The sequence below is a fragment of the Bactrocera dorsalis genome, chromosome 1 (assembly GCF_023373825.1).
Source record: "Bactrocera dorsalis isolate Fly_Bdor chromosome 1, ASM2337382v1, whole genome shotgun sequence".
Classification (NCBI taxonomy): Eukaryota; Metazoa; Arthropoda; class Insecta; order Diptera; family Tephritidae; genus Bactrocera; species Bactrocera dorsalis.
The window spans coordinates 22,174,961-22,200,461 of NC_064303.1; the positions used below are offsets into that span (position 1 = coordinate 22,174,961).

The 25,501-nt window shown below is 39.1% G+C and overlaps 1 protein-coding gene across 1 annotated transcript in view; it reads right to left on the minus strand.

Annotated features, from left to right (window-relative positions):
- LOC105225693 (uncharacterized) overlaps positions 1-25,501 on the minus strand; it is a 253,875-nt gene that overhangs the window by 13,336 nt on the left and 215,038 nt on the right. Inside the window, exon 11 of the mRNA XM_049447157.1 lies at positions 19,861-19,941. Coding sequence (XP_049303114.1) covers positions 19,861-19,941 — 81 coding nt within the window. The remainder of the gene's footprint in view (positions 1-19,860; positions 19,942-25,501) is intronic.

The following is a 25,501-nucleotide window of genomic DNA, read 5'->3' on the forward strand; positions in this document are numbered from 1 at the left end:
GGAATATCCGTAAAGTAAAAATAATATAAACCTTCGAAGAGTACAAGCTTTCATTCAAAGCTCCGCTAAAGCACAATTTAAAATTCAGAACCCATTTATTGCTGCATTTAAGCCAAGGCGTTTACTTAAATGTTAGCAAACCAATGCTTTACACATTCTCACATTAATTCGTATAGAATTGTATGAATGCAACAGAATGCACCCACATTGCCTGCACAATGTTTGCCACAACCCACTCGATGCAGTGCAAATAATAACTCCATTGCCGGCGAGTGCGTAGTTATGTTGGTGCGAGTAAATGATAAACACACCGTAATATTTGCACTTCGTATTGCCGAAAGTAACAACGACACCAACAGCATACGCTATGTATGCATCTGGCGGAGAGAGCGCAGTGAAAAAGGCAACAAAAATAAAAAAAATATGTTCAAGTAATTGAAAAATTTTCGCCTGACGTGTTGCGGAGCCAACAATTTAAATTACGAGCCACCACTATAAAATACTTGTACACACACACCAGAGGAACGGGCGGTCCTAAATTGCGCTCTGCGCGCTTAAATACACTGTCTGCAAGGTAAAACCAGTCGCCGGTCACGCAGGGCCGCCAACAGTGTTTCATAAATGATTTAAATTTCTACACGAAACGAGCGTTATGTTACTATGTATATAATTTTTGAAGGCTGTAATCGTAACTTATGGAGATAGCCCAAAAGCTTGACTATCAACTTATAGATTTCCTGTAGAAATCTCTGACAAGGCGCGTAGAACGTGCGGAGTAAAGTCACCTAGAATATGTATCAACAAGAGGACCTTTAAAACTATCAGTTCCTACCGACTTATGGCGTGACGGATCCTAATCTTATAAGACAGTATTCCGAGACTTCCGTTTCTTAGAATCCATAGTCTATTGATAAATACAAAATCAAAATAATAGACTTTTGACTTAGGAAAATGTTTCTAGTGAGTTCGAACAGAACTAACAATCAGCTCGAATCCCTTCTTCAACCCATTCTGTTTAATTGCATTAAAAGAGGCATATCAGATGCTCTAGCATTCCTTCGACACAGGGAATACCAACCAAACTCATCTGTAGTAGTTGATAAGCCTGATTCGATGTCTTCTAGTTACAATATGGTCCAAAGCCCTAATCAGTTAGCTTAACTGGTTTGTGACGCATGTCATCTTAGAGCATATTGCCTAAATGTGATCGATCGGCGATCAGTCGCAATAATCTAAGCAAAGATTCAAGTATTGAGAATCGTGAAAATTCTATTGGAACAAAGGCGATGGTCCTCTGTGTTATCCTGAATTGTCTACAATTATGTGATATTGACTTTTTGCATACCCCGCCTGGCACATTCCACAATTTAACACACTTCACTGTTTCACCCTACTGGGTAACCCATTGGGCATATGTCGCCCACACGCGGAAATGCCGTCCGCCATACAAACAAATATCTCTCGATACCCGCACACACCTACACTTATCCTTTTTGTTGGCAGATGTCTGCCGTGCGCATATGGACGTTGGTCAATATGGAGTTTGGTACGACAGTCCGCCTGCTTCACGACAAGCGAATTGTTATCAGTTCGTTAAAGTCTGCTTGGCGGTGGCGTTCATCATCATGTGGTGCACTACAGGCCGATGCACGCACGCTCATTTGCATATATGCATTTGTTTGTGTGCATTTCCACACTCGATTTTGTTCGTAATCCAATTTAAATTGTAATGGATTTTCGTTACAACGGCAGCGCATGATGGACATGCTGACAGAGCGATGAACAGACAGACGGATGCCGGGGATGATGGGATAGGCGGACACGTGACAGTGGCTACCAGCTGACAGCTATGAGCACTCATTGTTTTGGTGGCGGATAGGAATTTATGCTGCCAGTAAAAGTGTTGCCAATGCCAAAATGTATTACGTAACGCAATTTAATTTTTATTTCAAACTAAAATATTAGGTTGTCAAATATTGCTCTTCCACTTTTTTGCTCTTTATTCAATGCTTTATAAAAAGTGTTACAGTGATCGAGTTTTCGATAATCTATTTCCATCTAGACGACAGCTTCACAATACCCCTCTCGTAGAAGCCATCTCCTTATTTGCGAAGAAGTAATGTAATGGTAATGGAAATGTATAGGGCAAAGCGCCAGGCAACCAACCGATCATCTCTTGTGCATTTGTCCCGCATTAGCAAGACTAGGATATAAACATCTAAGATCCCCAAGGTAGGTTGCACTGCAGCAGGTACCGAGTATGAGAACTTCTCATGGACCTAGTAGCTGAACTCCATCTGATATCGCAAAGGACCAAAACTGGTATATGCGTGGCTCATTGGCCTACCAGAGTAACCTAATCTATCCTACCTCCTCCTCCTAATATCCTCCTCTCATCTCCCGCTTATATGGAAGACAGCCAAACTGAAAATTTTGCAGAAAGCTTTTAGTGAATGTGATCTATCAAAAACGCGAACTTACGAGTGCTACAGAGCATTCAAGGAGGGTCGGAAGACCGTCGAAGACATGCCTCGTTCTGAAGGGCCTTCAACGAGTGTGGTCTTTGAAAACGTTGAAAAAGTGAAGGAACTTGTTGCCGAAAATAGCCATGTGAGCTTGAGAGAGATTGCCTATAAATTGAAGATGTCACACGAGAGCATCCGTACGATTATGGATGAAAAATTGGGTATTCAACTTGTTGCTGCAAGACTTGTTCCGATAGAGCTGAATTTCCTTCGAAAAAGGTATCGAGAACAGGTAGCTGCAGACATCCTGTTCCATCTTCATGGAACGCATAATTACAGGTGACGAGACATGGCTCTACGAATATGACACACTTTCGAAGCAGCAATAATCCGAATGGCGGCGCAAAGGCGCATCAAAGCCGATCGAAAGTGAAAGTACTGCTCATTGTTTTCTGCGATATTCGTGGTGTCGTCCACTATGATCAAACCGTCAATAAAGAGTATTATCTTTGTGTTATGAGGCGCTTACGAGACGATATTCGTCATAAACGTCCAAGTTTGTGGGCCAACAACTCGTGGATTCTTCATCATGATAACGCATCATCGTACAAAACCGTCATTGCGAATAAATTTTTGGCCAAACACTCAACAAATATCAGTGAGCAAGCAGCGTATTCACTTGATATGGGGCCCCTGTGACTTTTTCTTATTTTCACACTGAAATATCCACTTCGAGGAACACCCTTCGAATAAATTGAAGACATCACAAAACAAATTCGATGCGAGAGCTGAAGGCCATTCCGGAAAGTGTCTATAAAAAAGGTTTTGACGATGGGAAGAAGCGTTGGCCCAAGTGCATCACATCAAATGGATGTTACTTTGAAGGCGATAAAATAAATTTGTTTGATGATAGAAAAATTTTCGTTTTATTTATAAATTCCCGATATTTTCTAACTATTTAAAGCTTGAAATCTTACGAACACGGGAGTTCTGTTTTCAATGGCTTCACAAAGGACTACATCTAATCCATGTGCGATCTCTGATCAGCCATCTAACCTAACCTAACATAGTCAAAAAAGCTTTTGAAGCTTTCACTGAAATAAAAGATTTTGAGAAAGTACCAAAAAATTATATTTAATTAGGGAAACATGGCAATAGATTTAGTTATGAATTCGTACAAAATGTTGTTAATTTTATTTATGATAACTGATTTACATTAGTTGCGATTTTCATTTTTTCAAAAATTCCTAATGTACTATATTCATATGTATCAACACACTATTTGAAGAGAGCGTAACAAGCAAATGCCAGAGTATGCACGAATTTCAATTTATGCCCTTAATAAAGGGAGATTTTTTAAGAGCTTGATAACTTTTTAAAAAAAAAAAACGCATAAAATTTGCAAAATCTCATCGGTTCTTTATTTGAAACGTTAGATTGGTTCATGACATTTACTTTTTGAAATGTTGACCGCGGCTGCGTCTTAGGTGGTCCATTCGGAAAGTCCAATTTTGGGCAACTTTTTCGAGCATTTCGGCCGGAATAGCCCGAATTTCTTCGGAAATGTTGTCTTCCAAAGCTGGAATAGTTGCTGGCTTATTTCTGTAGACTTTAGACTTGACGTAGCCCCACAAAAAATAGTCTAAAGGCGTTAAATCGCATGATCTTGGTGGCCAACTTACGAGTCCATTTCTTGAGATGAATTGTTGTCCGAAGTTTTCCCTCAAAATGGCCAAAGAATCGCGAGCTGTGTGGCATGTAGCGCCATCTTGTTGAAACCACATGTCAACCAAGTTCAGTTCTTCCATTTTTGGCAACAAAAAGTTTGTTAGCATCGAACGATAGCGATCGCCATTCACCGTAACGTTGCGTCCAACAGCATCTTTGAAAAAATACGGTCCAATGATTCCACCAGCGTACAAACCACACCAAACAGTGCATTTTTCGGGATGCATGGGCAGTTCTTGAACGGCTTCTGGTTGCTCTTCACCCCAAATGCGGCAATTTTGCTTATTTACGTAGCCATTCAACCAGAAATGAGCCTCATCGCTGAACAAAATTTGTCGATAAAAAAGAAAAGAACCGAACACTGATTTTGGTAATAAAATTCAATGATTTGCAAGCGTTGCTCGTTAGTAAGTCTATTCATGATGAAATGTCAAAGCATACTGAGCATCTTTCTCTTTGACACCATGTCTGAAATCCACGTGATCTGTCAAATACTAATGCATGAAAATCCTAACCTCAAAAAAATCACCCGTTAGAATTATGCGAATATGATTTTGCGTAACGCACTAACTCTGCGCCCGGCTAACGGTATTACGGTATTTTCAGTTGAATGATTGCCTAACTGATAATCACACACAGATTGATTGGTCGCCGTGGCAACTCGAGTCACTCGAGTCCAACGCGCCATGTCCATGGAGGACAGTTACGCAAGCTCATTGCGTTCGAACCATGCGGTAATCGCGTTTTGTGCGAATGCACCACTTAACTAAATAGAATTGTGACTGATTGGTAAATGGTTAAGGCGGTTTGCTGTCAAAGTGCGTACGCAATTTAGGCTAACAGAGTTTTCAGTTGCAAAATTTCATTAAAATTCGGCGGAATTCTGCAAAGTTGTGAATAGTGTTGGAAAATTTAGTGAATTAATATACAAATGCCGTTATATAATACAAATAAGCGCAAAGTTAGAATAGAGGAAATATATTTGCTGCTTCCATTTGAAAATTCCTAAAGTGGTTATCAAATTTTCGCTTTCATTGCTTTTAACTCGAAGTAGTAACGCTGTCATTCAAATATCAATGCTCGTGCAGAGAATTGGTTTAGTCATTTTCATAAAAGCAGAAATTTTATCTACATATACATACACACACATATATATGTATATGTGCATACTTAGCAGTTATATTTCGAAATCGCAGCCGCTATAAAAAGTTGTTGTTAAATTTGGTTTGTGTCGTAATCAATGATTGATTGCCTTTGTCACTTTGACAGTGTGATGATGATAGAGTGAGAAAAAGTCATAATATTTAGGTAGGTCAGTATAATGGGGCATATAATTAAGTAGGACACTAAAAATTTAATGCATAGCAGTATTCTCAAAGTTTTCCAATAAAGTTGCATTTATGACTAAGTCACTGTCAGCCCTGCCAGCCCCGGGCTAACCACTTTCTCGCCAATTTTCAGTACAAATACACATTTTTTCTTCAAGCACCTACGTCAACGCACACTTATATGGGATATTTCTGTTTATAACTATCATGTAATTCTTCGGTCTAGGTTACTTAGAAATATAGCAACATATGTTCTTTAAAAGTCTATTTGATCTTAAAATTTCAAATCTCAAGAAGGGCAACAAAAAACTAGCGAAAAAATGTCATTTGCGTTAGTTAAAGCCAAAGACTTAGAAATTTGTTTGCACAATTGTCTCTCCAGTTGAAATATATGCCGTTTCGTTCGATAATCTGTTTCCATCAGACAGCAACTTCATAATAACCCCCCTCGTAGAAACCTCCCTCCATATTTGCGAAGAACTCGGACATCCACTTTTCACAAGCCTCTTTTGAGTTCAACTTTACACAAACAAGGGCGTTTGCCATGGACAGAAACACTTGGTAATCACTTGGCGCTATGTCCGAGCTATATGGTGGTTGCGATAAAACCTCCCAACTGAGCTCCCGTAGCTTCTGACGTGCCATCAACGAAGTGTGTGGACTGGCGTTGTCCTGGTGGAACGCTACACCCTTCCTGAGGATCAATTCTGGACCAGTTGTCCGCAGTAGATGGTAGAATTAAGCCTCTGGCCATATGGGAGCAGCTCAAAGTGGATGATACCCTTCCAATCCCCCCAACAACCACGGCAAAACCTTCCTGGCCGTCAATCCCGGCTTGGCCACTGTTTAGGTTTTCGCTGAAGATGTGATCCCGTCGCCAGTCACCTTCGGCCACGAGTTCGTTCCGTTTCGGCAGGATATCGCAGGCGTTGATTCGGTCCAGAAGGCTTTTTTTCGTCAAATCATGCGACACCCAAACATCAAGCTTTTTGTGTATCCTTCCTTCTGCAGATGGTTTAAAATGTTTTGGTGACTAACTTGCATCTTTTAAGCGATATCACGATATGCCACATGCCGGTCTAACTTGGTGTTTTCTATAATTTGATCGGTATTCGTCATCACAGGTCTTCCGCCGGCTGGCTTATCCGTGGTGTCGTTTTCAACCGCTCTGAATCGTTCAAACCATTCCTCCGCAGTTCGAAGTGATAAATAACTATCCCCCAAAACACTAATAATGCCAGGGAACGTTTCTCTAGCGGATTTGCCTTTAATGAAGGAAAACTTTAAAACGCGCGGCGTTAGTGAACTCCATGTTTACACGTCTATAACTGTTGAACGCAATATCCAAACTAATCATGCATAGCGTAGTTTTGTAGGTTATGTCAAGACCTTTCAAAGATGTATAATAGTATAAAGGATATATGATATTACTTGCTGAGGTGATAGAATACCATTCAGAAGTTCCCATGCGGACATTATCCATAATGGTTGGACCACGCCTCCGCTACTTACGTTATTTTCACTTGACAGTCTTATCTAGCGTTAATCGACTGTACCATTATACTTATTTCTTTTGAATTGAAGAGTTTCCACAACTTTGGAGAAGAGATGAAAGTGCCATCAAGATTTTTCAAAGTGAAGTAATAATAAATAATTATTAGTGTTAAATAAAATAATACATGAAATCTATTATTAAGTCTCTGTGATATCTAACAATAGCTTGTTCGATTCGACACCTGCGGAGGAATAACGAATCGAACCACATTCCACTCACACAACTCTACGCTTTATTTTTAAGGCTCCCTGACTATTCTTACTATGTTAGTATAAATATGGTGGGCACATTCATTCATCCACGCGATATTTAATAAATTTTCATTTTCTATTGTTTGTTTATGTTTATTCGTTCACACACATTTAAGCACAACAACAAAACAATCAGCAATTCGAGTTTTTTGCACCATTAGGTGCCATACAATTTGCTAAATTGCATTGGCGAAAAATGCCGCACACACATCAGTTGCATTTATTTTCAAATAAATAAATTTTGATGGACATCGACATTATTATGCTCTTTTTGAGGCGAAAATATGTGAATATTTCGCCTGCTGTTACGCCGCGATATAAATTTTACGAGCTGTCAGAAAAAAGTCACCACTCAAATATCAACAAAATGTGTGTATATTTTATGTACACATACAGTTGTGTGTAAAATATTGGCAGTTCTCGGCCAATGAGGTTTTTTTCACCTCTTAGACGTTGCTGCAATGGAATATTTTAATATTTTTTTATAATGTGGTTCTAAAGTTGTTCAAAGTATGTTTATACTATAGTTTGTTGACTCTCTATATAATACATATACCAAATTTAAACATCACAGATTATTCTGCTATACCTTTAAATATGCAAAGAAAATCATCTGTTAATGAAAATAATAAAAAGCATTAACTTCATTTGCATCGAATCTGAAAACTCTTCACATATACCCAATATTAGAATTTTTGTTTGAAAGGTCAGTTTGCATGGCAGCTTTATGCTATAGGTGTCCGCTCTAAATAATTCTTCGGAGACCCTTGCTTTGGACAATAATCCTTATAAAATTTCAAAGAGATATTTTTTCAAATAAAACATTTTTCGATTTGAAAAACTTGTTCAAATATTATATTCTAGCCTCGGATAATTATCCATGTCAAATTTGGTGAAGATGTCAAGTAATAAGACCATACGAGAACTAATTCCCAACGTTAAGTTTGTATGGCAGCTAAAGGCCAAGGTCCGATAGCGTCCGCTATAACAAATGCTTCTTTCAGAGAGAGGTACGTACACAAAATTTTAGTCCGATATCTGTGTACGAGTATATACAAACATACGAATAGAAAATGCGCCACACCACGACAGAGTGTTCATTAATTTATATGCTGAAGTCGGTCCGATCTTTACGTCGCGTTAAATAAATTATATGAGCTCAATTAAAAATAATTTTCTTTGCCAAGAACCCTTCATTATCCATGACACGGCGCAATTTGGAAAATAGGTGTACAGGCTCGCAAAAAAGAATGTCAGCAGCTAATAAATATCTTCGAAGGATGAAGTCATGTGCAAGTTTCATGCATCAGCTTCTTTGTAAAATATGGTCGGACGAAAGCATGCCCAACGATTGAAATTTAAGTGTGCTCTGCCCAATCCACAAAAAGGAAGACCCCGCAATCTGCGCCAACTACCGTGTGATTAGCCTCCTCAACATCGAATATAAGGTTCTATCGAGCGTATTGTGTGAAAGGTTAAAGCTTGCCGTCAACAAACACAAACTGATTGGACCTTAACAGTGTGGCCTTAGACCTGGCAAATCAACAACCGACCAGGTATTCGCCATGCGCCAAACCTTGGAAAAGACCCGTGAAGGGAGAATCGACGCACACCACCTCTTCGTCGATTTCAAAGCTGCCCTCAAAACTAATACGGCTGTGCAAACTGTCGTTGAGCAACACCAAAAACTTCGTCAGAGTCGGGAAGGATTTCTCCGAGCCGTTCGATACCAAACGAGGTTTCAGACAAAGCGACTGCCTATGTGACTTCTTGAATCTATTGCTGGAGGAAATAATTCGAGCCGCAGAACTTAATCGAGCAGGTACAACCTTTTATAAGAGTGTACAGCTGCTGGCGTACGCCGGTGATATTGATATTATCAATGATTTCTTCTGCTCTGGGTCTTCTTTGATAATGTGGAGTAGACAACATCAATAGCGTCTTGGATGTTCACTGTACTGCGAAATTGATTTGTTTTTCGAATTACCAGCTCTGCTGGACGATTACGTGGACCAATGTTGGACACAGCACGCGATGCGTCGCGCTAACCGATCAACTCCGAAATAATTATTGCCTGGTTGAAAACCACACGTCTAGGAAAACAGTTTTTTCCAATAAGTCTCGAACAACTAAAATGTCCACAGTTCATAAGCTCGGTCATACATGTAGAAGTAGTATGCAAGGAATCACTTGGAAGGTAGGTTGACAATCACTGCCAACCTCAAGGTTAAATTTCAGATTTAACAGCTCCTCCTGTTGAACTCTTGATATCGTTTTAAAGTGACGAAATCGAATTAAAGTCACTTCTACTTCAAATACATCGCCTTTTCACCACAACTCATTATTAAACTCTATAATAGAGAACTCAAAAGATCACTTAAAGAAAATCTTTCAAACTTTTTTGTGTAGCGATCACTGCTATTATTTTGCGAAGAACTGTATATATACGATTATATTGGCTATATGTATGCCAGTATGGGTGCATAATGCACATCCACACCAAAATAACCGCAAATAAATCAGCTAAATTGGCAGCCACACACACACAGACACGAGTAAAGATACACATTCCACACTCGCACACAGTCCCACTCCCACTAATACATTCACATTTGTTATTAAATATTTATCTTTGAAAGCAAATATGTGTGAGTGTGCACTTGTGTGTGTTGGTGGTTGTATGGTCACTTTTTGCCAGCGCTGTGGCTACATTTATTTCATAAATACGCTGGTGGCGCCGCCGCTACTGCTGCTGCCGCTGTTGGTGCTGCACTTTATCGCGGTTAACTGATGCGGTCGCACTGACAACTTCGGAATTTTCAATAAAAAGCCAAATTTCGCCAATATCGGTGGGGTGTGAGTGGCGCACGGCTGCTATATGCAAAAGTTATTGCTTGTGTAATTTAAGCTTTGATCGCTGAAATTCATTTGATTCGCATGGATTAAAAGGATATTAAACTAAGCTGTGCGGTCAACTGACTGACTGACTGAATGACTGACTAGCTGGCAGACACGCTGATAATACACGTCATATTTCATTAATAAAATATAGTATCGCGAAAAAGCGCATTCGGAAGCTATTTTTTCTCTATTTGAACACAATTTTTCACTCAGCCAGTTTTTCATAAAATTTTGTTCACTTCTTATTTCCTAAAAGAGAAATAATAAATAGAACATATCAATATGTTTACATAGAGTTTAAATTTTTTATCGGTATGATTTTTGTTTACAAATATTCTTTATATAATAATAAACTGTTATGTCGTCAGGCGTAATGAAAAACTTAATAAAAAATTTATGTAACGAAGTTGGCCGCTTTTTTCCAACAAAACTACAGAGTTTTTATACAAAAGTTGTACAAGTTGCTACTTCAACAAATAAAATTATTTGAAATTTTGGAAATATTAATCGTAAAAAAATAGTAAAACTATTGCTTTAAAAATGTGCTAACTTTGCCGCAGCTCAGATGTCTTTTATTATACAAGGTTCGTTCCAAAGTAAACAGGACTTTTTGAATCTAGCGCCCCCTGGTGGCGCCATCTATATGTCGACTGGTGCGTTAGAATCTGCTATCTTTATCGATTGTCCAGTGAGAATTTCATGACATTTCATTGATTGGAAGTGAAGTTATTGCGTTTTAAGTGTCAGTATGTTTGTGTTATCGGTGCGAAATGAGCTTCGAACAAAGAGCCAACATTAAATTTTGTTTTAAAATTGGTAAAACTTTTACCGAAACATTTCAATTGATGAAACAAGTTTATGGCGATGATTGCCTATCCCGTAGCAGAGTGCACGAGTGGTTTCAACGTTTTCAAAGTGGTCGTGAGGACATAAATGACGATCAACATGTGGGCCAATCAAAATCCGTGATCACCGGAAATTCCATCGAAACTGTGCGTGAATTCATCAAAAATCAGCCGAAATCATCATTGAAATTCATGGAAATGGAATTGAACATCTCCAAAACATCGATTTATCGCATTTTGACCGAACATTTGGGCTTACGAAAGATGTGTTCGCGGTTTGTTCCACAAAAATTGACTGACGACCAAAAATTTCTCAGAATCCAACATTCGAAGAATGTCAAAAAGGTCAAAAACTTCCTTTACAAAATTGTGACTGGTGACGAAACGTGGTGTTTCCAATATGATCCCGAAACGAAACGCCAGAGTGCTGAATGGAAGGCACCGGACGAGCCGAAACCCAAAAAATCGCGCATGGAGAAGTCAAAAGTGAAGACAATGCTGATTTGTTTTTATGATTCCAAGAGTATTGTCCTCAAAGAACTTCTTCCACCCGGCCAAAACGTTAATGCGGTATTCCACCTTGGAATTTTGAAGCGTTTAGTACGTCGTATTCGACGTGTTCAGCACGAATATCGCGAAGATCAAAGTTGGCGTTTGTTGCACGATATTGCGCCGTCTCATCGATCGACGCTTGTTACCGATTATTTCATCGAAAATCACATATTAACCATTAACCACTCCCCGTATTCACCGTGTGGCACCGTGCGACTTCTTCCTTTTCGGAAAAAAGCATTTGGCCATAAAGTTAAGCGTTATGCAGTCGTAGAGGCCATTCAAAAGGCTTGCACCGGCATACTGGCGGCCATACCGGCCAACGAGCTAAAACACTCGTTCGACATGCTTTTGGACGTGCAAAAAGCTGTATTGAAGCAGCAAGAGACTATTTTGAATAAAATAAATTTATTTTGCCAAAAAAAACCATTTGTTCTGTTTTTTTTAAGTCCTGTTTACTTTGGAACGTTCCTTGTATGGTCAAATTTTCAGTACAGGCGAGTACAATTGCTTATCATCTAATTAATTTGTCAGACTAGGAATGTAAGGTGAATGCATAAAAACCAGCCAACCAAGCTTCTAGAGAGTCATTAACGATGATGAAATATAACCTCTCTCTAATTGACGAAATTTCACCGCTTCTGGGCCATTGATTCCTTCATACGCCTTCCTAACAGTCGATGTTGCAGGTCCGAATTAACGATTTTACAGCAGAAGAGCAGGTTATAGTATGTGATTTCCTACCAATACCTGGCTTATCCACTGTTTTATAAGGAACCCACTTTCAACACCAACAACCCTTCGGTTGAGAAATCAATCGCTTTTGTTGAGTTTTAGTAGCGGTTCGTGGAAAAGAATTCGGTTTTTGATTTTGTTTTTTGCGTCAACTTGGGTGGCACTCATACATCAAGCTTTGTTTATATCTAGTCATATTTTAGTGGTTTTAAATGGTTCTTTATGCAGTGTCTACCTCCCAGGAAATCGGCCCTTGCTAGTCCAGCTCAACGATTTTCATTATTTGATCGATTTTTTCTTTCATTTGGCGCTTTAGAGCGATGTTGGTTTTTGACATCAAAATACCGAAAAAAATTAAACCAAAACTGACACAGTCAACTTTATATACACTTCAATATCCCAGCTTTATCGAAGAATAAGAAATACTTCCAAATATACCAGTGTAACAAAAAACTATGAATGTTATTTGCCTGTAAACCTTGAAAATAATGTTGGACAATATCATCCATTAGTGGGTCACTAAACTATAGAAATTATCTAAATAATTATGTGCCTTATTATGACAGTAAGTAGACGGAAGGCACCCACATTTTTATCCTTCAAAGGGCTTTCAACTCAACAGTAGTTTTTTTTTTAATTATTTGAGAATATTTGAGTGTAAAGAAAGAAATCGTGTTAAAATAAAAATAGAAAACGAAATTGTTTTGGTCATCTACGAGGAGACGATGTTGGCAGAACGTTACTTTACTTAGGGAATGGAATGGCAATGCAACTACCATAACTACAAGTATAAGATCAAAAGACAATTTATTATTATGAGTGTGATACTTATTATGGTGAGTGATAAAGGTGAGTTGATAAAAGAGACCACATATACTCAAGCTTTAGCATGCAAATCTTTAACGGAACGTATAACATGCACACAGATATATTACAAATGCCTATCGGAGTGGTCGGCAGAATTTATTGCTTGAAGCTAGATCACAGACGATCCTTCATGCTTCTGGAATATTGCAGTATCTTCCAGCGGAAATCTTTGCGGTTATGAAAGCGTTTGAAGTAAAAATCAACGCAGGGAACAACATAAAAGAGATGAATAAATACGTTGATAGCCAAGTGGGAATAAAGACAATATTATTACTGCGTATTATACGTACTTCTGGAATATCCTTAGAAGTATGAAGGCAGTAAATATAGGTTTGTCGAGAAACGACTGCTTATGTACTGAGTTCCAGGCCACAATGATATTTTGGGAGTCGTAATAGCTAACAAAATTGCCAAAAGTGGTATTAATCTGGCTGCGAAAAATTACAGGAAATACGGCGGCCCCTTAAGATGGACTAGGCCGAGATGTAAAGCCTTAAGGACATGAAGGATAACAGAAATCAATTGCATGAGCACCGAAGAAAAACCAGCATGCGTTTTACTCACACGGTCTCGAAAAGATTGCAGGACGGTTGTTGACCTAGTGAAAGGTCACAACCCCGTGACATCATATGCGTGACGGAAAGGCATTGATAACGACGACATAAGCAGAAAGTGCAATAAAAGAGGCACGGAAGAGCCGCCGGAATACCCTGTCTGCTTTTGTCAGCCTTATGTAGAACTCGTATTAGATGTCTAGGAGCTTCACAGTTCAAGGAACAACAGTATCTAAATTAGATAGCAAAGCGCTTTTAAAGTCCACAAAAAGCATTGACGCCATGTGTTAATACTTTAGCTCAAAATAAACTGAACTGTTTTCTTTCATTACCAAGTGACAGTAGGTCTATGTTTGTCGGGACTGCAGGCTAGCATAAGCTAACCTAAACTAAATCACAAGTTTTCAGGGAGCAGAACCTTTCTCTCGAAAACTCCCAACGTCGACTCCAAGCCTCTGCACAATATAGCAGGACGGGAATTATGACTAACTTATAGCCAACAGCAGATTGACGAAGTCGCACGTTATGGAGTTGCCCTGTCTGAAACCTCGTTGGGTATAGAACGGCTAGGAGAGGCCCTTCCCGATCCTGACGGAGCTTTTGGTGTTGCTCAACATCAGAGTGATTTTTATACCCTGAACAGGGTATATTAAGTTTGTCACGAAGTTTGTAACTCCCAGAAAGAAGTGTAGGAGACCATATAAAGTATATATATAAATGAATAGTATGTCGAGCTGAGTCGATTTAGCCATGTCCGTCTGCCCGTTTGCATATATACTAACTAGTCCCTCAGTTTTTAAGATATCGTTTTGAAATTTTGCAAACGTCATTTTCTCTTCAAGAAGCTGCTCATTTGTCGGAACTGCCGATATCGGACCACTATAACATATAGCTGCCATACAAACCGAACGATCGGAATCAAGTTCTTGTATGGAAAACTTTCACATTTGACAAGATATATTCACGAAATTTGGTATAGATTATTTTCTAAAGCAACAATGTAATCTCCGAAGAAATTGTTCAGATCGGATTACTATAGCATATAGCTTCCATATAAACTGAACACATAGTTACTCAAAGCACCAGTGAAGGGTATATTAGCTTCGGTGCAGCTGAAGTTACCGTTTCTTGTTTTTATTTGATTTAGGCAAAGTTATAATTTTTAAGTTAAACAAATCTGAAGTATTCATTATACATGAAATTCATTCGAATTGAGCAACACGACGCCACTGCCTTCGACACAAGCAATTAATATTGGCTGCCGAGCAAAACACTTCCAATATAAATAGGCATAAGCATGTGAAGCTCATAGAGCTGCTATATTTAACAAAAAATGCTATCGAAACCAAACGCTTGACTTATACAAATTCACTTTTCAAAGTCAACACAGAAGGCCATTCGAATTGATTCCAAAATAATAACAACTTAATCTCAATAAATTATAACTTAACATACAAATATGTATGTATTTGCGTATATATTCAGCCGCAAGCGCAACACAATTTATTATGCAGATAATGACAAGCTTTGCTCCAAAACTTCCGTTACTCCACGCGCGCAACGCCACACAACGCTCCTGTCACCCACTCCCCCACTGCTATTCGTGCGCGTGAGTTGCGCAAAAAGTTTTTATGCTCATGATTTGCATTTTAAAGTGAATCATTTTTCATTGGTCGCACAAAACACCAAAAAAAAAACAAAAAATTTAAAAATACGATAAAACCAACAAAAATTGCAAAAACAAAAAAGTGGTAAAGTGAGCAAAAACATAACAAATAGTAATAACGAACGCAATTATATGCATATATATATTTGTGTATGTGTGTGTGTACAACAACTGCGCCACGACCACTGATGCGCGGCATTAAGGTTCAATTAATCTGTGTCAGTTTTGTTATTGCTTTTGCACACTTTATATTTTTATGCAATTTCGTTTTGAAATGAAATTTCACCAAACCAAGCGAAACAACAGCATTTTGTTGCATATCGGCAGGCGCAAAAACCACGCAACACCGAAATAATTATAATAGTTTTTGAAATAGCGCTGCAAAGAAATTAAGCAACATCATTTTTCAAATTAATTAATGCACGTACAGCTGCATAATGCTTAGCACTAATTAGAAAAAACACACGCACAAAATAACAAAAACAATAAAACTGTCGAAGAAACGCGCATTCAAATGGAAAAATTTTAAAATTCGTAAAATTTATTTAGAAACGAAAATAAATTAAATTAATGCAATTATAGGAAGGGTTAAACTCACGTCGAACATTTTCTACATTCATAAATCAGAAAATAAAAAATCAATATATTAGCTATACGAGGTTTGACAATTAAGTAATGAGACTGATTTTATTGCCGCGCTTGTGGTAAACCTGTGACCTTGAAATTCCCTTTCTCTTTTTCCGGCATCCCTCCCCTCTCCATTGATATATGTACCATCGCTCTAGCTTGTTTAGTTCGCCTGTTTGTAGTGCTCGTCACGAAAATGGAAAAACGAAATCAAGAGCAACGCGTCGCGATAAAATTTTGCGCCAGATTGGGCGAAACAGCTTCGGAAACGTACGCTAAAATTGTAAGAGTGTATGGTGATAGTGCTCTTAGTCGTGCCAAAGCTCACAATGGTTGTCTCCGCGCGCCCCCGCCTGAAGAAGGCTGGCATGAGCAAGTCGAAGGTGAAGAAGATGATTTTTGCCTTTTTTGATAGCCGTGGAATCGTCCACAAAGAATTCGTTCCACCGGGGAAAACTGTGAATCAAGTCTACTATTGCCAAGTACTCGAAAGATTGCGAAAACGAGTCAACAGGGTGCGCCCAGACATCGCTCGTAACTGGATCCTTCATCACGACAACGCGCCGTGCCACACCGCCCATAGCTTGTTCCAGTATTTGGCCTCTAAAGGGATCGCCATGTTGCAACAGCCGCCTTATTCGCCCGACATGAACCCATTTTGAGTCGATTACGGACATCCAGGCGGCCGTGACGAGGATACTCGCGGACATCCCAGTCGAAGCGTTCCAGAAATGTTACGAAGCATGGAAAACGCGCTGGAATCGCTGTATAGCTGCCCAAGGGGACTACTTTGAAGGGGATGGCAGAGTTGTAGAATAATTTTCAAATATACGGTTTTTATGGAATCAGTCTCATTACTTAATTGTCATACCTCGTATACCCATATGGTATCCTTGGTACTCGACAACTCAAACAATGAATGAGTTATACGATGAATAGGAGAAACCCGTAGAGCTCAAATGGTGGTCGATGATTTCGGTTCTCATAAAAAATAGCAGCAAGCTTCTTCATTATGAGTATCATTTGGGCGATTATTGGAAACTGCAAAGCCGATGAACTCACAAGAAGGCACACCCTTGTCCAGCTCACATCGCAGTTGAATGAGTTGTCAACTTGCCTTCTAGCACTCAACCTTCCACCCACTTAGCAGATGTTGGTCGACGACCAGCTTCTGTGCGACTGTGAGTCTAGAGTGGAAAGAAAGATATATACTGCACTACTTGCCCTTCGGAAATCGTAAGAGTTCTCACTGATCGTTGTTCAATAGTCATTCATATGGTAAGGCTAAAAATTCTGTATATAACATAATTCAAATGTGCTCCACGACTGCTTTTGCAGGAGCGTATTCCATGAACCCTACTTTCTTATACTTTTTCCACTAAATCAAGTCGTTCAATAATGAATTACAACTTCTTGAAAACCATTCACTATAACAATTTCTTAAAATAATCAAATATCTAAACATTACTCGCCATAATTCTGTTGTTGCATGTGTGTGGTACGTTGCCCCGTCTTGTTGAAAGCAGACGTTGGCAAGATCAACTTCTTCCTAATGCGGCCATTAAAAATTGGTTTTCATCGATTACCAGCTACATTTCGAAAGAAGTACGAATAGATGATTCTACCAGACTAAAACACACCAAACTGTCAATTTTGGGCAATGTCATGGTTGATTATTTTCTTATTACCGCACCACTCAAATCAAAGTGAGTCTCAACGGAGAAGATAATTTTCTTAAAAAAAATTGTTATTGTTTTCAAGTTGTTCCAGGACAAAATAAGCAATCTCACCTGGTAGATGGAGCTGTCATAAACGTAGAAAGAGAGAAACACACTCTATTGGCAATGCTGACATACATCACGATCAGATAACAATGGGCGGAGTAGGGAAGGGTAATGATAATGGCCATCGATTTGTGATAGTGTACCGCTCACACGATGAAAAATACACAGAAGAGAATAAACGATCATTGTATTTCCGCCTTTATGGCAGTCCACTGGCTACAGTTCTTGAGTCAGAATAATTTTATATGTATGCAAGCCCAAACTTTTTCGCAGAATCCGCCAGGTTGTGGTTTGAGACAGTCCTACTTATTGAGAATGCCTTGGAATCCACATATTGCAGTTTTCTGTAACACTTGCCTGAACGGCAGCAATATTTTCCTTACTTCGAGCGGTTCTTTATCTTATTGACACTTGAACATTTTTAAAGAAAGATTATTTTTATAATAAAATTGATATTTATATATTTATATTATTATTATTGTCACAAGCGTCGGTCGATGAGACGGCGCATTATCGTGCATCAAACGCCAACTTTCATCTTCGCGATATTCGGGCCGAAACGTCTAATACGGCGCACTTAACGCTTCAAAACTTCAAGGTAGAATACCCCGTTAACGTTTTGGCCGGGTGGAACAAATTCTTTGTGAACAATACTCTTGGAATCATACAAACAAATCAGCATTGTCTTCACTTTTGACTTCTCAACGCGCAATTTTTGGGGTTTCAGCTCGTCCGGTGCCTTTCATTCAGCACTCTGGCGTATCGTTTCGGGATCATATTGGAAACTCCACGTTTCGTCACCAGTTACAATATTGTAAAGGAAGTTTTTATCCTTTGTGACCTTCCTTGTTCTTTGTCCTTTTTGACCTTCGAATGTTGGCTTCTGAGCAATTTTTGATCGTCAGTCAATTTGTGCGGAACAAACCATGCACACACCTTTCGTAAGCCCAAATGTTCGGTCAAAATGCGATAAATCGATGTTTTGGAGATGTTCAATTCCATTTCCATGAATTTCAATGATGATTTCGGCTGATTTTTTATGAATTCACGCACAGTTTCGATGGAATTTCCGGTGATCACGGATTTTGATTGGCCCACATGTTGATCGTTATTTATGTCCTCACGACGACTTTGAAAACGTTGAACCACTCGTGCACCTTTTTTTCATTTTTTAAAGCTTCTTCTATATACCCTTCTTATATCTTTTACATGTAGTAAATATGTGATAATATTAAAAGTAGTTGTGGTCGGAGTACGATTTCACCAATTAACAGACCGAATAATGAATAATAAACTGCTGGTGGAAGATACTACCACTTAGGCTGTTATATATAGCTTTCATACTTTTCAGATATGTAAATTAAACCTTTGTGGGGTTATAATTTAGCGCAAATTACACCGCGACATTCAACCTCACGACGAGTATGAAGTATTTTTCCTTTTGCTGCTTGCTAGTGGTCGTTTGAACCGTTAACTTCAAATCACAGCAAATTTAATATCGCGCTGAATTATTTCTAAAAGCGCTTAACAAAACTGATTATTCTTATTACATTAATGATGATCATAATAAAAAGGAAATGTGAAGCGTTCAGGGTTGGCAGACCTTACGGCGAGGATTTCTGCGGTCGGGTTAACTTTTTTGCCGCGCTATTCAGCGCAGAGCATAAGTATTTAGCATGAAACTGCATAAAAGCCGACAGACAAAAGGCAGCTAACGCGAAGTCAAAAAGCAAAATGCGAAAAGAAATTAAACAAGCTGAAAGTATGCAATGAATAAGGCGAAACTGAAAATCAGATTGCACAAGATGGACTTGACTCGTGAGACGACCGCGTCTCTAACGGCGTTGATGTTGTTGAAAGTCGTGCTAAAAAAACTTTATATTTCATTTTATTTGAATTTGATTTTATTTTTTTATTTTTATTTTATTTTATTTGAATTTGTTTTTATTTTATTTTATTTCATTTTTTATGCAATGTAGTGGAAATGTTAGCAGGTACTTACCGACACCGTCGCGCCACTCCTCGACCCCATAATCAGGTAAGGCATTCAAGTCAAATTTATTTCTATGGCGGTGTTTACCAACTTGTTTTCGTTTTTTTTGTTATTTTTTTCGGCGGTCATAATTTTCAGTGAATTTTTAATTTTCGCGAAAAAGCGGCAGAGGAAGTGAGTTGCAAAAGAAACGCGAAAAGGTAGACGTTGAAATTTTTATAAATGTTTATTTAATCGTTTTTGCCGTTTTTTTTTCGTTTTTGCGAAGTTATTTTCCGTGTGGCAGACGAAAAGTTGCAAGGCAGCAACGTCGCGTCAGGCGGCAGAAGACGAGAGCGCCAAGTGGCGGTGGTGAAGTGGTTGTTGTCGATAAGTGGACATTCCACGAACACACACCGGCAAATTGGTGGCGTGTGTGTGTGCGTGAGTACAGATGGACAGCGCACGGCGAAGCGAGACGTTACGTAGATTTGCATGTAAAGAAGAAAGCAAAGAGGAAAGTCAAATAAATGCAATATATGTAAATAAATATGTTTTAAGGTAGCATGAAATTTGCGAGCGTTGCAGTAAAAAAGGAAAAGAATTATAAAATAATTATATTAATAATATTTGCGTTAAATATACGACATTATGAGCGCCTTTTCGGTAATTATTGTCAGGTTTTCACTTCCATTTTTTTGGCTTTGTGCAAATGCTAGGAAATATGTTCAAGTAAAAGGTAAAAATAATGTAGTTGGAAACTATATTTTACCTATAAATACCATGTTGGAAATTGACTAAAAATATTTTCGTGCGCGATTTTACTGTTTAAAAGGTCTGTATTGTGGGTTCAGTTTTTAAAACTTCCATTCAAATGAGAACTCAAAATATCCAACCGCAGCAGCATCCGACGCATATTGAAAAATGAGCTCAAGGTCAAGCCTTACAAGTTCCAAAAGGCCCATGATCTCACACCGAAGCAGCAACAAGTAAGACTTGAGAGAGCGAAGCAGTTGCTTCGCTTGGCCGAAAGCGGTCAAATTCCGAACATTGTGTTTTCTGACGAGAAAAAATTTTCAATTGAGCAATTCGTAAATTCTCAAAACGATAGGGTTTACTTGACCGACCGTTCATACGAGAATCTAAGTCATCGGTTGGCCACCAGGAGGCAGCACCCGCCACAAATAATGGTTTGGGCCGCTGTCACCGCAGATGAGCGCTCTCCAATTGTTTTCATCGAGCCTGGCGTCAAAGTAAATGCGACATATTATCGGGAAAGTGTTCTGGAGGCTGCTTTGAAGCCGTGGGCAAACAAACATTTCGGTCGCAAACCATGGACGTTTCAACAAGACTCAGCACCGTCTCACAAAGCGCGAGTGAACCAAGAATGGCTGAAAAACAACGTTCCGAACTTCAATAGGACCACACAATGGCTCTCGAACTCACCAGATGCGTATCCAATGGTTTTTTCTCTCTGGCCCATTTGGGAGGGCAAAATCCGAAGTAAATACACCATTCTCGAGATGCTGAAGAAAGCCATTGTCCGTGAGTGGATCAAAATACCGGCAAGTCACATTCGGGCAGCTTGCGATTCGTTTTTTGACCGTCTCAAGGCCATAGTTAAGGCAAAAGGTGGCCATATCGAGCAAAAGTGAATTGGTCCTGGATTTATGATTATTTTCATACATTTTGTACTTTAAAATAAATAAAAATAATTTTCCAAACCGATCTTATGGCTTTTTTAATGGGAGTGCTTCGAGTGTCGGACACTGTAGTGTACAAATATTGTATTGTTATAGTAATAAACAAAATGGCCAAAAAACTCTTGTTATTCGATCACCTGAGACTTTTCTCTGTGGGGTATTGTAAAAGAGTCACGGATAATAAAAAGCTAGGTACAGTGGCTAGCCAATAAGCAGTTGTGAATAACATACAGCGGCCAGCGGAAAATAATCGCAGAGCGATTTTGGATTCCACTGAATTCCTCATAAAACCTGAATGCCTATGATCCCTCAAGTGACATGGCGGGTTGCTGGCGCCATTCAATAACAATTTATGCCAATAATCTTTACCCTAATGCATTAGTAACCCCTGTATGATTCAGTAGGCTTTTGCCGTAGCACGGTAGCTGAAGAACTTGAAGTAAACGAACAGTAACAACCACAGAGCCAGTCTACCTACTTTTATGTGTTTAGTCATCAAGGGACGGTAGTACCTAACAGGTCAATTGTAAAGTCCCCGGTCATTTTCTTGGCAAAATTTGTTTTTGTTTAATTCAATATAGTTTATAGCTGATACACCGATTTTGGTGTACTTCAACTTTTCGATACCATGTTTGTAGTACGATTTGTACGATGCCTGAAAATAGACCTCAGTTTTGGCGATCACCACCACCATTTGACGAAAATTCGAAGCAAAATTCATAACTTTTTAGCAGCGTTTTCACTAACTTGAGACAACGTGCATTGTCTTGATGAAACAGCAATTTATCTTTCTTCGAAGGCATCCGTTTTTCGGCGATTTCGTTCTTCAAATGGTCCAATAACGCTAAAGCAGCGACTGTTACTGTTGCTGACGGTTCTTCACTTTACGCTTATCCAAATTTATTTTGTGGACTGTCTTGCTCTTGAAGTCTGTAACAAGCTCTTTTGAGCGACCACTGCGTTCGCCGTCTTCAGCAACCTTCTCATCATCTCTATAGTTAGAAAACCAATCCTTGATGGTTGATTTTACTGGGTCAGTGTCCGGAAACTCGACAACAAGTCAGTTTAGTTGTCAAAATATTCAAGCAATGCTACAGGTGTAAATTGATTTTGCAACAGCATCGAAAAAAAGTCACACTTTGCGATATGTATAGTATAGCCAGTTCAAACGGCTTGCGAGCAGATACATTGAGTCAATATTAATCGTTCCAACAACTGTTCCAATCACGTCTTTTAGAGATGGTTTTTGTAAATTTGGCAAGAGCTGAGTAGGATTCGAAAAACTGGAATAGCTGGAACCTAGACCATATTCTGAAATCTTCCTCTAAAGGTTTCCTTGCATTAATTGAAAAAATATGTTTTCATACGGTTCTTTGTCTTGCATCTCATAGAGGTATGGATAAGAGATGATATTGAAGGGGGAACGGTGTGTCTCTCACTACTTTTCTTATAGCATGTTTCCTGATTATTTTATAGTTGCAAATACAGGGTTTGTCCGAAAAGTAATTTTCTTTCGCCGCGGCTGTACTTCGGAATTTGCACGCATCGACTGGATTCGTTAGAGGGCATTCCTAGTTAACGAACGAGCGGCTGGTTAGTTGTCTCTGAGCACCTGGAGATACATTTTTGCCCGACGTGTTTCTGTGAGTGGTGCAAGCCGAAAATATAGCGTTCCGTAGAGCAGAGGCACGCAATTAAATTTTCTGTGAAACTCGGTAAATCTGCGACAGAGACGTTTGATATGATCAAGCAAGCTTAACCAGATGTTGCTTTAGCAAGAAGTGGTGTGTTCCGGTGGCACCAGGCCTTTTTGAAGGGCCGGGAAGAGGTCGCTGCTGAAGACTGTGCTGTGAGACCTGCCATTTTGTCAAACACCGACAATGTGACTCGTGTGTGTAAAGTTTTAAACTTAGACCATCGACTAAGTATTCGTTTAATTGCTCAGATCTTAAATCTATCAAAATCTGTGGTTCATGACATTGTGACGGTCCCAAAAGTGCTCACTGATGACCATAAATTACGGCGAGTGATAGTGTGCCAAGAAATTTTGAACATGCGTGAAAGTGACGCCCAAGTTTTGAATAACGTAATCAGAGCTGAAGAGTCATGGATCTTTTAGTATGATCCCAAAACAAAGAGGTAAGCTTCCTTTTCTTTTGAGACGAGATATGGGAACCAAGCAGCAAGCATCTAGAATCTGAAGGTTATTCTGGACAATGCCTGCCGTGACACCTTCAATGCTTAGAAGTCGCGCTGGCAGCGCTGCATCGACGCAGAAGGAGCCTATTTTCAAAGTTTTTAAAGAATTGTAACGATTGGTTCTAAAAATTTTTTTAAACCGACTCAGTCCTATTACTTCCCGGACAAACAAATTAATTTTTTCTTTGGCTACGTTTATCATCTGTTTATCTTTGGTGACTGTGCCAGTTTTTCATTATTCGTGAGGAAGCTTGATATCGCAAATATTTTGTCCACAGCCCATCCAAGTAGTCTCTTAGTTAGTCGAAATGTTATATTTTTTCCTAGGTGCTGCAATTAAAAGGTTGCCAAACCGTAATCTATGAGCCAATAGCAGGGGAGTTCATCTGCAACTGTGCGTTTTTTCATTGATAACAAACAAATTTAGCTTCTTTGACATCTCAACAGTTGTTATCTACTTAAATAGTATAACTTCAACCATGGCTTCTGAGAAAATTTATTGCTATACGAAATTTACAACGTTAAATTAATTTACATATCAAAAACTGAAACCCGCTTATGTGCACCTGTTTCTCTTGCCCAAAGCCCGATTGTTCTACGCGGACAGGGACGTCTTCTAAGAAGGATAATCGCTGCTTCTGTGCACACTACTGCACACTCCGGCATTTTTAAAGCCACTTCCGCCACTTCTGCGAAGAAGCCGCTGTTTAGCCCTCAGATGATCATTATAATTATATTATTAGCGCGAATTTCAAATATTTGTATACATATTGCTCAGCGATGTTTATCTTCATTATACCGCACCATATTTAGCGAGGAGCGAAGAGCGAGTTCGCGAAGCATTCAAGGAAATCACTAACTATGAACGCCGTGAAGAAAGCCAAGACGTTGAGCGCTTCTGAAAGCTTTATAAAATATGATACTCACTCTCCTGCAGAGCGGATGCACACAAACGGCAGACAGACTGCTCGCCGGCGCGGTCGTTAATATGGATTTACCGCTTTTTTGTGCTATTATAGCAGACGTTGAGTCTTGCGCTCCTCTGAACTGCAAGTCACAAATGAAGTGGCGAATTAAACTAAAAAAGGATTATACTCGTTGCAGTGTATAAGTGGCACGCAAGTGGCAACTGGAGACTTTTGCAGACACTGCTGCGTTGTTGTAGCTCATTATGCAACATTGCACGCTGACACAAGAATAACAAAAAAAAAAATATGCCAGAAAAGGTAGCTAAACTTGCTAAGTTGGATACTCAATTTAATAAAACTTTAGCGCAATAGCTGCATATTCTGTTTTCGGTTAGTTTAATAAAATTTAATAAGTATTAGATTGTTGTTGCTATTTTATATTTTTAAGATATATGAATAAGCAATCTTCCACTAGTTGAAAGAATCGTACACTGTAAATTCCATGTCATACACTTTATGGTCGTGTATGTTGGTCCCACTAATGCCTATAGTTGTCTCTTCCTCACGATAGATCACATGACGATCTGACGATATTAGTTTCCGCCCAGCAGTAATAGTTTCCACAACAAAAACTGATTATAGACGCCCTTTACGCAATCCCGTTTGGGCTAAACTTCGACATCGATAGAACTCCCCACTGGTCTTTGATGAAGCCTCACCGCCAAAAACTGAATTATAGTAAATTCATCGATGCATTGTTGCTGAGAAAATCTACATCGAAAGTTATAAATAATCACTGTGCAAAAATCTGCGGTATCCAATTTCATCTTTTGGCCGATATGAATATTTTAAGTTACTATA